The sequence below is a fragment of the Notolepis coatsorum genome, assembly GCF_963971535.1.
Source record: "Notolepis coatsorum genome assembly, chromosome: 11".
NCBI lineage: Eukaryota > Metazoa > Chordata > Actinopteri > Aulopiformes > Paralepididae > Notolepis > Notolepis coatsorum.
The window spans coordinates 29,036,630-29,052,566 of record NC_140175.1 but is presented as its reverse complement, the minus strand read 5'-3'; the positions used below and the strand labels follow the sequence as shown (position 1 = coordinate 29,052,566).

The 15,937-nt window shown below is 41.7% G+C and overlaps 1 protein-coding gene across 1 annotated transcript in view; it reads right to left on the bottom strand.

The window, feature by feature from the left end:
* Window positions 1-1,118: 1,118 nt before the first annotated feature.
* Window positions 1,119-15,937, bottom strand: part of LOC311237082 (putative flavin-containing monoamine oxidase A) — a gene marked incomplete at both ends in the record, with an annotated part of 183,954 nt that continues 169,135 nt past the window's right edge. Inside the window, 4 exons of the mRNA XM_084324888.1 lie at window positions 1,119-1,126; window positions 3,663-3,781; window positions 12,207-12,307; window positions 14,817-14,903. Coding sequence (XP_084181014.1) covers window positions 1,119-1,126; window positions 3,663-3,781; window positions 12,207-12,307; window positions 14,817-14,903 — 315 coding nt within the window. The remainder of the gene's footprint in view (window positions 1,127-3,662; window positions 3,782-12,206; window positions 12,308-14,816; window positions 14,904-15,937) is intronic.

The following is a 15,937-nucleotide window of genomic DNA, read 5'->3' as shown; positions in this document are numbered from 1 at the left end:
TGGCGTAGCGGTTGGTCCTACTTGGTGGGACGTCATAGCGGCGGCCAGAAGGCAACAGTGAAAACCGCTGAGACAGAGCGTGGAGGGGTTGATTAGTGATGCTCGTCCCCTTCTTGACCACCTGGTCCGTCCAGAGAGAACATAGGTCTCTGTATTTAAGTTGAACTTCAGTTTACAGTCAAACACAGTTCCCAGGTATTTGTACGATTCAACAATCTGGACGTCCTCGTCGTGAATTACACTAGCTACACTGGCTTGATGATCGGGGTTGTGTCTGAAGTCAATTATCATATCCTTAGTCTTAGAGACATTGAGGTCCAAGTAATTCTCATCACACCAATTCACGAAGTCGTGAAGTACAGGTCCATGATCAGTTTCGGAGCGCTGCAGTAGGGATACCAGGACAGTGTCATCTGAAAACTTAACCAGATGACTTTGGTCATGAAGCGATCTGCAGCTGTCCGTGTACGTGTACAATACATAATAAATAAAAGGGGAGACAAAACGCAACCTTGGGGGGAGCCAGTGTTGGAAATCGACATGTTGGACATCTGCCCATTGACAAAGACCTGCTGGACCCTCTCAGTGAGGACAGTTAAAATCAACATGAGAAGCTGTGTGGGAGACTAAAATAAGAGTCAAACCTCTCAATTAAAATGTGGGACTGCATTTTATTAAAAGCAGAGGAGAAATCTGCAAATAAAAGTCTAGCATGAGCTCCAGGTGTTTGTACACAATGTCCAAGATGAAGAGCATAGCATCCTCCACCCCTTTACCTGGTTGATATGCAAATTGAAGGGGATCTAATTTACCCTCAATAAAAGACATAGTAGTGTTTTTTAAAAACTTCTCAAAAACCTTCATTGCTAATGAGGTAAGCACCACTGGTCTAAAGTCCTTCAATTCTTTTGAATCTTTTGACTTGGGGATGGGGATGATGGTTGACGTCTTCCATAATGTGGGGATCTGACCTAGATCTACACACATCTGGAAGAGTCTAGAAAACACCCAACCAAGCTGATCAGCACAGTGGTTAGCACAGACTAATTAGAGACAAGAGGGTGATTGGTAAATTAGACACAGCTGGGTGGAACAACTAAACAGAAAACATAACAGGGTTAATATACTGAAACATGACAAGACCAAACAGCACATAGATACAGACACAAGGGAGACAAAACTAGATTAGACAATGGGTCACAGCACAGACAACAGATGAACAAACAACAGATTGGTGAAGACAGACAGGAAATTAATAAATACAAGACAACAAAGATCATGATGTACACACTGCACTAGGCCACCTGGTGGTTGAAAGACATAGTTCAGGAGTGGGAATTGTCCATGGACAGATGGGAGTTGTGAAGCAAGACCGGGGGAACGTTACAAATGGACCACATGAACGAAATGCCAAATTTGGTTGAGGCAAAATAAAGCCAGATGCATATCATTCACTTATCACATGATAGGCATAGTGTATTTCTGCCATTTGCCAAAGCTACACCCACTCAGCAGATTTGGAGTAACTTACTATCAGTTGCTTGGATAATATCAATTCCTCGTTGATTTTATTGCTTTGTTTCCTTTGTTTAGTCAACTGGTGTGTCTGACAGTATTTGTTCATCCTCATGAGGTGCTGATCAGGCGGGTCGACAGGAGAGAAAGTCACGAAACACATTACAACCACTGAGCCTGAAGCACAGACCTCCTGCTGAGACTAAGCAACACTGCTGCTATGTGCAGCACACTGATATACACACATACTGTGGCAACCTCTGATATGTCAGTGGAGCCCAGCTAGTAAGCTACACATTATGCCCACAATGATAGGACTTAACGGTTTCCGGTCCTTGGCCAAATACAGCAATTAATCCATAGGCGCCATGTGGTGTACATACAATCTGTTAAGTGTGAGGTTATGAATATAGCCAGGTGGCTTCTTGAAAAACTGATAATAGACTACAGCTCCCTGTCAATATGACACAGGTGCGTTGCTTATTTCTAGCATGTGATAGTGCTCCTGCTCTTTTTTCTTTCTTTTTTAATCTTTTTCCCCCTTCTTTTTCTGTTTTTCTCCCCTCCCAATGTCGTTATGCCAATTCCCAATCCCCTTCCTGGTAGTTGCGCACTCTACCCCCTACCGACGGTCTGGGAGGGCGGAGACTATCACATGCTTCCTCCGACACATGTGTACCCAGCCCACCACTTCTTTTCACCTGGCAGCGCGGACTCTCACTGGGAGAGTGTAATGTGTGGAAGGTCACACTACCTCCCTCCAGATCTTTCCCTCGCTGTGCAGGCGCCCCGACCGGACTGTAGGAGTCGCTGTTTATAACGACCCAGACCCACCCACCGGCTTCCCTCCCGCTGACTCTGCCAATCAAGCCAGTATGACGGCCGGCCAAGCCGGAGGCAACACTGACAGCCGGATTCGATACCAGTGTAGTGTCTCTTGCGTTGGTGACGAGCGCTTAGTCCGCTGCGCCACCCAGCCGCCCATGCTCCTGCTCTTCTAAATAGAAGTCAAAAGCACTTGTATCTAGTACCAACTTGCCTCTAATCCGTACATTTTGAACTACAGAAGCTGTGTCACATCACATGAATAATCAATGCACCTGTGTCATCTTGACAAGTAACCACACTCCACAGGCGATAATAAATGAGATCACATTGATTTTCAACCAAAATCATCCTCCTTTTTCCACTGATTGTTTTGCCTGGTGTCCAAGAGCCCCCAGAACCTTTTTTTTTTTTTTAAACTTTGGCCATTCCGCTGGCTCTTTTTTGCGTTTATCGCATTTTCTCTGGTCAAGAATGACCGACAGAAACAGGTTTGAATGGGTACAGATGGGGGGAAGACACTCTGAGAAAGATACGGCTGCAGTCCGGGAATCGAACTCGCTAACCCCAGATCCGTGACGAGCACGGTTGTCCCCGGCGCCGAAATAGCGCTCGAGGTACGCGGTGAGCTACTGGAGCTCCCCCCCAGAACCTTTTCTACAAGCGTTTTGGACTATAAAGATACCAGTCTTTGTCTAATGCCTAATGTCCTTTGTGTTTGTGGTGTGTGTGTTTTGTTTTTATTTTGTATATTTGTATTTTGTATTTATTAGTTAAGTTTAGATCTGTATTTACAATTTTTTTATTGTTTTGTCATTATTATTATTATTATTATTATTATTATTATTATTATTATTATTATTATTATTATTATTATTATTATTATTATTATTATTATTATTATTATTATTATTATTATTATTATTATTATTATTATTATTATTATTGTTGTTGTTACTGTTGATGTTGATATTGTGTTGTTTGTTGTTGTTGTTGTTGTTGTTGTTGTTGTTGTTGTTAAAAAAAAGAAAGAAAAAGATACCAGTCTTTTTCTTCCTGTTTCTACAGAATATGCTGCCAGTTGAGAAATGGAAGTCTCAAAAGGCAAGGTAATGGTGTTTTTCAACCACTAATATAACCTGAATAGCTGCAACATATTTAAGCCGGTCAACAAGTCGAACATCTAACCTCACCAGGCAAAGGGAGATATTAGGCTCAAGCACTGGGCTACTCTGCTACTCCGGCTGATATCATCAGCCCACGTTGGAGGTCACCGTCTTCACAAACGCAAAGAATACTGTGACGCATAACGACTACCTTACCTTGGCTCAAGGGGCATAGCTCAGCGAGGACCTCCAGAGCCGCCCGTCGGCCCGACTGCACCGCTCCGCTTATGTAGCCACACCACTGACTGGCCGTTTCAGTCCCTGCCCAGTGGATCCTGCGGAGGAGATGACACAATTTGGCTAATCACCAACTTTAGAATGGGAATCCTTTCACAGCTGATGTGTCAATAGATGGTAAACACAGCTGTTAACTAATAACCATAATATTGGGTCTGCTCTGTTTCGTGGTGCCAGGGCCAATGGCTTGGACACATCATTAAAGGGGCACTTCACCAAAAGAAAGCAACAATGCTGATCTGTCTTGCACATAATCTCACATACAGTACATCCAAAAACCCTAACCAGTTTTGCACACATTCATTTAGTTGGGACAGTTATTGAGGGTAACTGAGTTTGAATATGGCCAACAGTGATGTCATCGGGGACATTGAATCCTTGTGTTGTGTTAATTACAGCTCAATGAAATGATAAGATGGCAGTACGCTACAAAGTATTGCTACATTATTCCAATGAGCATGTGCCGAAGTGCTCTTCCCGAGCGCGGAGCTCCCGGCTCGCAATCTTCAGTGATAGACAGTTTTGGCCATCTGGTCTACGTGTTTTCTCCACAAGATCTGAGCCAAGCGTCCTCTACGTGTGATTAGGATCAGAGGCTTCTGGTGTGTTCAGGCTCAGGCTCGCTCCAGAACTGACACTTCCCAGGCGCTTCAGCATCCCAAGTCACTATAGTTTTGTTTTACGGTTTTGGAGGATCTGACTTCTATGTTAAGGCAGCGAATGCCAAGGTAGTCTCAAAATAGGCGACAAATACTTTCCTGTGGTATCTGTGTATTTTGGGTGAAATACTTTTTATGATAGCATGAACAACAGTGCTGTATATACCACATATACCAAATATTTATATTTATCGCATTAACATACATATCCATATCTGTCTGAATATACCTGCATATAATCCTCCTATATACCTACTTATACACCTGCATATAACCCATATAACTGTATGATGGCATGTACAATATATATATATATATATATATATATTCTTACCGTATATATAAAATATATTTATTCTTACCGTATATCTATCCACCTGTCTGTACATACCTGCACATAATCCTTTTACATATCTGTAGATATGTGTATCTATATCTGTACATATCCCTTACCTACTCTTACTAGTTACGCTGCTGACCAGTATGACTATGACCATACTGTCTTTATACCTTTATCATTGTACATATTAATATTACAGCTCTGTACATACATCTGATTAGCACTACACCCAGTACATTGTATATTACTATTGCACTTTACGGTTACATTTGCACTGGTTGGATGCCAATCTTATTCTTGTTGTACTGTACTTGTGCTGTATACTGACAATTAATCTAAAACAAATCCATGCTGATCGCTAATGAGATAGAAGAACTAATTGCAATATTTCTTATTTATTTAGTTTGGATCTAAAACTATATAATATCTATTTCAAAGCTTTAAAATCATTCCTTCCATAATCATTTCTTATAAAATCAATGGTGGGGTTTACGTAGTGTTTTTGCCCATTCATGAATTACTTCACATCTATGTTCTTATGTACTATGATTTAAACTTGAATTGACCCTATCTAAAACCCTGTCCTCTTCCTCCAATCACAGAGAGAAGCACAAACAGTTGTGATCGGAGGATCAAGAAAAGAGGGCATTCAGTAGGTTGGAGTTTAAGTTGTAGTGAACGTTTTAAGGAGGGAAATAACATTGTTTTTTTCCCCACGTCCAGTTAAAACCAAACAACTTGAAGAGCTGAGATGCTTTTCCACATTGCATGTTTTGTTTCGGTGTGAGTTCTTAATCACACAACACTTTCTTTTAAGCAACTGTTTTATATGCACAGTGTTTACTCTGCATACATTATGGATCTGTTAACTTACTTATGCATGAAACCCCTAGGGACAATTTACCCTCAATGTTTTGCACGTATTCTTTGCTCTCTATCTCTACACCACACCCCTCCTCTCTCTCAGGCAAACTGGTGCCAAAATATGATTGCATTTTTTTCTCTCTTTTAGACATAAAAATAGGTATTTTGAGCACTTTGGTTTTAAATGTGTCAAGAGAGGTTTATTTTACATGCATTCTCCCTCGTTGCCATGGTATTCCTTGCCTTGTGTAAGATCATTTTCGGTAGCACTTTATATTAAAGTACACAAAATGACAGGGTAATTACTGTGTAATAACATAAATAACCATTACCTATTAAATTATCTGATGATCTGGTAATCATAAATCAATACTGCTTTCACAAGTGTTTTACAGAGTAAATGTGATGGTACACGGTGATTACCACATAATGTGTGCACTGTAATTTTAAGTACTACTGAATATTCTATTCTTCGGTTTTGGCACCATCTCGCCAAGTCACAATCTTAAAGGAACACGCCAACATTATGGGAGATAAGCTTACCGCCTTCTCCAGAGTCAGACAATAAGATGGATACCAATTTCCTTTGTTTGTTCAGCAGAAAGCTATCTGGCTACAAGCTAGCCTTGCTTAGCACAATTGACTCAACCCTTTTCTTGATCCTCCAATCACAACTGTTGCTTCAGGCAATAAACCAATGTATTTATACCTATGCATTGTAAACAAAAAAATAAACAATGCAACAAACAAATATATGTATACCTAATGCGCTGTAAACAAAAATAAAACAATTAGGCCTAACCTGAACATAGCCTGCATACCGGTAAATGTTCATTAAGAAATCAAATCAAACCGCAGTCAACAGCAGTCATACTCGAATATCTGCAGTGTTTCCCCTACAATAACCCCTGGTTAAAATAGAGGTTGTGGCAGAGAGGAGGATGAAAAGGAAGCTGGCCGCTATCCTGTATTTATGTTGTCTACTATTTATTTACTATGCCCATACCTGTACCTCCCCTACCCCATGCTGCTATGATGCCTGAATTTCCCCAAGGTGATCAATAAAGGAATATCTTATCTTATCTTAACAAACAAAGCTAATGTGGTTAGTGACTCGAGAGAACCCAGCTCAGCTGACAGACAGGAGAGGAAAGTGAGGCTGGTGGCTAAAACCTTCGATCAATCAAACAATTCTCAGTTAATGTTATTGCTATATGGCTAATGTAATAAAAAGTAGAATGCACCTAATTAATGTCAGCAGTACAATTATATAAAATACACAATCAATTAATCACACTATTGCATTTTCACTCATTATATGCTACAGCAGACAAACCCTGCTCTGAATGCAATTACATTTAAATTAAGAATTTGGTTCAAAATGTCAAATGAACCTAAACCTTGATCAAACGATGACTAATGGCAAACCAGAACCGACATACAAAACATTATTCCCCTAATGGTAATTGATTTTATTCAACCCACTGTTGTGTGAATAGACACTTGACCAAGGAAGATTCGACCACCGACATCCATTCTTAAGGGGGCCCCTGCCATACACACACACTCCCACTGACCTCTTTGTCAACACACTCGGTGTCAGCGAGCACCAACACATAGATAGAAGATAGATAGTTTCGTGACATGAATAATAATGTAAAACTGTCGTCGTCTTATATAAAACTGTTATCTCTTGAACATGCACACTGCTGGACAATGGAATGTGCTGTCTCGCCTTGACTATACTCTCAATCTACACACCCACAGACGCGGAGAGATGAAACGTTTCACATTCTTATATCTTAACCTTGGAAAACAATGTGAGAACTTTCTCAAACTTATGGAATTATTCTGAGAATGTGATGTCCTACTTATAAAATGTAGTCATGTTTGGTGCCTAATGTATTTGTTATGAGTGTGATAGGAGATTGTCACAAATGGTTTTAACCTGTGAATTGGTGTGTTTTATGCAGGCCTTGACATTAACCTTTTGGCCCACCAGCCACTGTGGCTAGTGGTTTTCCAAAGTCACTAGCCACTCAGCATTTTCACCAGCCAAAAATCACACACACATACATTGATACAGAGAGAGAGAGAGAGAGAGAGAGAGAGAGATTTCATTACGTGCAACGCAAATAAGCGCACACTGCATTCCGAGAGAGAAAGACTCATTACACGCGATGCAAGTAAGCATGCACTGCGTTCCGAGAGAGAAAGAGACTCTCATTACACGCGATGCAAGTAAGCGCGCACTGCGTTCCGAGAGAGAAAGAGACTCTCATTACCCGCGACGCAAGTAAGCGCGCTCTGCGTTCCGAGAGAGAGAGAGAGAGACTCTTATTACGCGCGACGCAAGTAAGCGCACACTGCATTCCGAGAGAGAAAGAGACTCTTCACTACGACGCTAAAGCGGTAATGCTGCACGGTCTACCCGCCAAAGTGGCTGGTTCTACCCGCGGTTGGCGGGTGTTAATGTAAAGCCGTGGTTTTATGTCTAATTAATTAGATTAGCCCCGGGCCGCCCTCCTGGCCCATTTCCATAAGAAATGTGCTAAAGAATGTATGGATTTGTTCAGAGGTAACGTTCCTGATGAGGTTGTTGACTCCTGTCTTGTATCTCTCACAAGAGAACGAGAATCTACCTCACTCAAAGAGAATTATGGACTTCAACATAGAACTCTGGACTCTTGCTCGCTAAAGAACAAAGAGCTAAACATTGCAGCAGTCTTGCTGTGAATGACTCATCTCTCCAAGCCTCTTGCAGCTGTATGCCGGTGAGAAGCCGGAGAGACAGGAGAGCTTGGTTGTATTATCGCTGTGTATTAACCTCTTAACAGTCCTGCACATTTAAGCATAAATCGCCTGTCGAATAGTCTGGCCTATTTTGAAAGGAAACATTCTGAATTGTCTTCCAAAACAGGAAGAATCACTCTAAGTGCTACTGTAATAGAGTTACAGAGGTTTGAACACACTGAAATAGTTTTCTTTTTACTTGCGTCTGAATAATTTTGGCTGCAAAAGAGTTCCAGCTGAGAGCTATTCGCTGAATTTTTTTTCGTATCTAGTCCAGGCTGAGCCCAAACGTTCGAAGGTTCGGACCTTCATTTCTTACGTTGGCACTCAAATCTTAATTAACGGGTTTGAACCGCGGCTTTATTTTCTTTTCAATTCAAATGTTTTAGTTTTTTATTTATAAAATAAACCTCTTAACTCAATCAGCGCCAGACCTGAGTAAAGTCGGGTTAACTCACCAACCGTTCAGCGCCAGACTCGAGTATAGTCGGGTTCATCGTTATTTTTTTTATTCGATATTTCCATTCATTACAGGCACACAGACTCAGGGTTAACATGGGGATTCATCCTGAGAATGCCAAAGTGCAATACCGGCCGCATCCACCCAGGTGGCAGTATCAAGCACCCTTTGAAACATTATATCTTGGCCTGTGCGTCGATCAAAAGTCTCCGGTCGGACTTTTCTTTGTCGGGCAAGTGGAGCGGTTGTCCCGATCGGATTGAGAAGCGTGAAATGCTCCCGATGCATGATGTGTGGCGGATTATGTTGGCGACAAGATCGACACTAATACTGGGACTCGCAATCAGATCATTGGAATATTCTTTTTGGGGTACATCCTAGGTGGCTTCTGGCCACCTCCCGCAGTGCGCGCATACACATGTACTGTATACAGTACGTGCAAAATTAATCGTTCCAGCAAAGTACTGTAGGCTTTGTCAATACAGAACGACTGTGCGTTGTCAAGAGCCAATCGCACAGGTTGCCACTCATCTGGCTCTGCAAATAGATCTAGAGTCTGAATATCTCAGCATAGCCTGATGACTGGCAGTGCGCATAGTACAGTGCATGCTCCAAGTCAAACTGGATGGCACATCTCTCTCAAATCCATTCTGAGAACGGAACGCAGTGCCCGCGACGCGGGTCTTGAATGATTGATTGATTGATTGAACATTTTATTAACAGATTGCAGAATGGGTACAATACAGTACAGCTCAATACACACAATTGTTAAGGGGATGCAGACCAGAGGGGTGGGGTGGGGGGGGATGGGTAGGCAGGGTGGGGGTAACTGTATATTGGATTATCGACGAAACCTACTTGGTCCAAGAAGAGGGTCTCGTGTGTTACTGGGTTTAAGTCAGTTGTTTATTTATTTATGTTTTACTGTTTGCATACGAGGTGGTCCGCAAATGTTCTTGATAACAATCTAGTGGTCCGCATAAAACAGAAGTTTGGGAACCACTGATAGACGATCTCTAAATATGCGTTCTATGCTACGTATACAGTACTGCATATCTGTATGTCATGTCATAAATGTCATGATATATATCTGTATATCTGTATGTTGTGTATGTCATAAATGTCATTATGAATTGAAAATGGGGGACCCTGATGTAAACAAGACGAAAGTCTTTCTCTGGTCTGCCTCCCCTTAACAATTGTGTGTATTGAGCTGTACTGTATTGTACCCATTCTGCAATCTGTTAATAAAATCTTCAATCAATCAATGGCCTGGGCGGCCAGAGCATAACTGTTCTAACAGCAATATATAATCCATTTAAGACAGAACGCACGCAATAAGTTATAATAATAATAATTATTATTATTGAAAAGTTCTGTATTTTTAAAGTCGTATTTGGGGGCCAATGGTAGGCTTTTTTTTATTATATTTTTTTTGGTAAGAATTTCGGTAAGAGTGCTCTCGACCACTCTTATAATTTGTTCTTGCCTGAGAAAAAAGCAACAATAAGAAAACTTTGCTGAATCCCAGGTAAGAACAAAGTAAGAGGAAATGCTAGTTAAGGTAACGTCTGTGTATTAACACTTTGACGACCGATGGGCTTAGTCTAATTAGTGGCTAGAGGACCGGGGAATGTAAACAAACATGTGGGTTTTCTAACAGCTATATCTATACTTTATAGTGTTGCTATCTGTCCATTCTCATTGTCAATTGAGTGCATAAACCGTCCCTTCAGAATGGCTTAAAGAAAAAAGAAAATCCATCGGTAGGTTGTCATTTTATAGCGCCGTGAATATAAGCTTTATCGCAGATTTCGTATCATCTATTTTCTGGAAAGCTAGTTATAGAGCTAAAGGCTACTAACGTTATATTCAACGGCATTTCCGTTGTATATATGCTAATGAAATAACATAAACTGCTTATGATCCGGACTATCCCAGAGCATCTATGGATGAAAGGGGGGCAGCGGGGGACGTCGATTAGTATTATTGATTACCAATACAGTGTCCGTGTAAGTAGCCACAGATCGATTGCTAGCGTTGCATAGCAGGCTCAGATCCGGCTATAAATTAGGTGATAAATGTCTTACCGTCAGCCCGTGTGATACTCGGCAGCATTTCCCCTTTATCGATCGGCATCTGGTAGATCGATATGTCCATTGGTTGATTATAAATCCCCTTATTCCATGGTGAAATCTCCGCTTCGTAACGTGATACACGGTGCATGCTGTTGGTTTGTGATCAGAGTTAAAAAAAAAAAAAATTCCATTCGCCCACAATGATACTGCAGTGGAGCGATGGCACCCCTAAGAGGATCTGGCCGGTATTGCATGTTGCCGATTCCACAGAAGTGGGTAGATCTGCAGAGTCGATCGGGGATCTTGATCCGGTTATTAATATGGAATAAAACAATAACAACTTGCCACGGCTATATACGTGCCTCTGGTCCACAATGCATGGCACCGAAACATATATACGTGGCTGGTCCTTAAAGTGTTAAAAGCAGAATGAAAAGAAAACGAAACCAAACTAAATATTGTACCGGGGGAATATATATATATATATATATACTATTTTTTTGACAGCACTCTCAATGCAAGGACAATATTATATATACTATATACTTGATGACAACTAAACATTGATGTTTGAAAAAAGCATATTTTCAAGAACATTATGCACACACACCCCAAATCTGAGATGAAATGTTTTGTCTTGTAGCTTTAACCGAGGCTGTGTGCTGATCACATGAGCAGCAAGGTCATAGCATCTCCTTGAGGATCCATTTCCTATATGGAAGAAGAATGGAGGCCTGTGTGTCTCTGTTCTCCTCACAGTTATGTAATGAGCTCCCGTCGCTCCCTGTGGGACCTAATGCCATTATGGAAATGCATTACCTGAACCCCCCTACCCACCCTTCTCTCTCTCTCTCTCTCTCTCTCTCTCTCGCTCTCTCATTTGTTCAGCTATGTGCATCCTAACAGGCCATTAGAAATGGATTAAGGGGGCCGCTTTCTCATGAGGACGCTGTTCCTGTCGACCTGTTGCCCCGCTTCTTTAGAAGCCGACTAATGCATATCGGCGGAGACATCATCGCTCACGCAGGCTGCTCTCCATTCCCCTCAGGCTCACCGGGCGGTGGGACGCCGGGCTGCTATCGGGACACTTTAAGACCAGAGGCACGGCGCGGTGCGGGCGGAGACATTTGTCTCGAGGGTGGAGGGAAGGAGAGGCAGCGTCGCATGTAAATCATGGTGGGAACAGACGAGGACAAATGAGCCCCCTGCGGGGAAGGAGGACGAGGTGTGATTCTGGGTTAACGTCGGTCAGTGTGGAGGGTTAGTTACCTGCCACAAGGTCTCCTCAGGCTCGGGTGGTAATATGTCAGCAGGCCTGGCGCCATGACATTAACAGGACAGCCTCCGCTGTACTCCTCCTTGGCCCAGTCCTGCAACGCACAGTCGAATGTGACATTATGTGAGAATGAACAAGACACAGTCGAATGTGAGAATGAACAAGACACAGTCGAATGTGAGAATGAACAAGACACAGTAGAATGTGAGAATGAACAACACAGTAGAATGTGAGAATGAACAACACAGTAGAATGTGAGAATGAACAAGACACAGTAGAATGTGAGAATGAACAAGACACAGTCGAATGTGAGAATGAACAAGACACAGTAGAACGTGAGAATGAACGAGACACAGTAGAACGTGAGAATGAACGAGACACAGTAGAACGTGAGAATGAACAACACACAGTAGAACGTGAGAATGAACGAGACACAGTAGAATGAGAATGAACAACACAGTAGAATGTGAGAATGAACGAGACACAGTAGAACGTGAGAATGAACAACACACAGTAGAACGTGAGAATGAACGAGACACAGTAGAATGAGAATGAACAACACAGTAGAACGTGAGAATGAACAACACAGTAGAATGTGAGAATGAACAACACAGTAGAATGAGAATGAACAAGACACAGTAGAATGTGAGAATGAACAAGACACAGTAGAATGTGAGAATGAACAACACAGTAGAACATGAGAATGAACAACACAGTAGAATGAGAATGAACAAGACACAGTAGAATGTGAGAATGAACAACACAGTAGAACGTGAGAATGAACAAGACACAGTCGAATGTGAGAATGAACAACACAGTCGAATGTGAGAATGAACAAGACACAGTCGAATGTGAGAATGAACAAGACACAGTAGAATGTGAGAATGAACAACACAGTAGAACATGAGAATGAACAACACAGTAGAATGTGAGAATGAACAACACAGTAGAACGTGAGAATGAACAACACAGTAGAATGTGAGAATGAACAACACAGTAGAATGTGAGAATGAACAAGACTCAGTAGAATGAGAATGAACAACACAGTAGAATGTGAGAATGAACAACACAGTAGAATGTGAGAATGAACAAGACTCAGTAGAATGAGAATGAACAACACAGTAGAATGTGAGAATGAACAAGACACAGCAGAATGAGAGAATGAACAACACAGTAGAATGAGAATGAACAACACAGTAGAATGAGAATGAACAACACAGTAGAATGTGAGAATGAACAACACAGTAGAACATGAGAATGAACAACACAGTAGAATGAGAATGAACAAGACACAGTAGAATGTGAGAATGAACAACACAGTAGAATGTGAGAATGAACAACACACAGTAGAATGTGAGAATGAACAACACACAGTAGAATGTGAGAATGAACAACACACAGTAGAATGTGAGAATGAACAACACAGTAGAACGTGAGAATGAACAACACAGTAGAATGTGAGAATGAACAACACAGTAGAATGTGAGAATGAACAAGACACAGTAGAACGTGAGAATGAACAACACACTAGAATCGGAGAATGAACACAATAGAATGTGAGGGTGAACACAATTCAACAAAACAGTATGGCACGACGTGTCACTTCAAAGCACAGCTCAATATGTTTATGGAACAGGATTAGGTCAAAACACAATGCAATGCAATTATCCCCTCCCCTCTCCTCTCACAGAGCACAGTCATAATCAATCATGTCCCATACATTTGTCCAGCACAGCACAGAACGCTATACAGAACAACTGAAAAGCATAACCATCCTCTGGGACAGGTGAGCTCATGTTGGATGAATAGAAAACAACAAACATGCATATACACCTTCTGTCCTCGTTTAGTGATGCAGGGGATTAATCCCTCTTAAGATCTAAGAACAATAAGTAAACCCATTAATGCATCACCTCTGCATTGACGTTTTGGTCACACAAGACATTTCATGTTGACCATTCACTGACCAACTATCATCAGCAGGGTTAATTTCTGTAAAAAAAAAAAGTATTGAGAAGATGTGTGTGCTTTTTATGGAAATAAACTCACAAATGTTTGACTTTGTAATGAATTGTCTTTCTACAGTATACTATAGCGTGTAAAGTTGATCCTCTTGTCCGTGTGGACTTGAGGATATTGCTGTGCCTCATGCTGTCTCTCATGACTACAGTACTGCTGGAAATTTACCTTGAAACCACCTGTAAAAAGTAGCACCAATAGCCAAATACTCACATACTGTAGTGCTAAAGCCTGCAACATCTGTCAGGTCAATTGGCTTTTTGTCAATCTATGCTGTGCATCATGAGACAAAGTGTGCGTAAAAGTGTGTGTGTGTGTGCATAATGACTCAGTTGAGTTGTTTTGTTTCATGAGAGAATAAGTCTAGTGTTGAATTGCAGCTCTGATGGCCGTGGTCATTAACAAAACCCCTTTCATCACAATGATAACACAAGTTAATGGTACTCTAATAACTAGAGCCTCGTTATACTAGTCACTTGAAAATGTGAGGATCTGGGGATTCCAACATAAACGCCAGCGTTGGTGATTAAGGCGTCAGCGGTGTGTTAGATGAGTCGCATCGCGCGGCCCACAAAAGCACTTACTTTCTCTTCATAGTGGATGAAAGACGAAGCCTCTGGGCCCAAGTACTTCACCAAGCTGGCCACCACTGCTTCCCTTCTCTCTTCGACCTGTAACAAGGGGGGTAAAGGAAAGTCTCTACCTGGCACTCGCGTAACACCGGCTCATCACTCTCTTATAGGAACGGACTGCTGAAATATGAATGCATACCCAAGAAACCTACCCCAGCTGGAACGTGTGCAGCTATGATCAAAGTGAATAACTCACGTTCTTGGACAGTGAGTGTGAGTTATGGACGGGACGACGGGAGCCTCGGGACCAAACGGAGAGAGAGCCACAGTTCCACAGTGCCTGATGTTGCCAGATTGTCTAAATTCCCCAATCTGCACATCACCTGCTGGGACCTTTGCTCTCAGCATGCTTGTCTTGTGTAATAATTCAAAGCTGGAACTCAAGGGCGCTCCAGAGCCCCAAAGGAGATCCAGGAGGGAGAGGAAGCACACTGCCAGATTGCCCCTGACTTGGGGTACATAAATAAAACCCATATTAATTGGCCTCTGGATTAATTGCTAATGCGATCTCGTAAATAAATAGCAGATGAAATCACGTACCAAATGAAAATATAAGCCATAGGCTATTTTTATACTGCTTCGCAGAGGGAATGAGTACTGAAGTGTTTTAATTGTGCAGTTTTAATTCATATCTAGCCCTCTATGGGCAGTACAGGTACTAATAAGCCCTGGTGTGAGAAATCGTCACATAATATGGTAGCAAGTGGGTTGGTTGATGGTTATCCACGGCTCAATACCATAAGCCTCAAAGAAGCCGGGGATTTTTGAAACCAATAAAACAGAATTACAGCATTGAATAATGACTTGATTCATGGATGATCCTGATAATGAAAACATATTGGTATTTCAGTGGGAGCTTCATCAAACCTGATATTGTGATTATTTTAATAATCCCGTCAGGTGCTTTTTAAAATCCTGGCCATATTGGGATTCCTTGTTTACCAACATGAATTAATGAAAATGAATAGCCTTCTTACATTTTAATGAAGCAGCTAGAGAGGTTTTATGACATGTTGCATCTCTGTCACGCCTTCCGCAGTGTGTCATTAAAGCGTTTCACCTGAGGCTAAAAG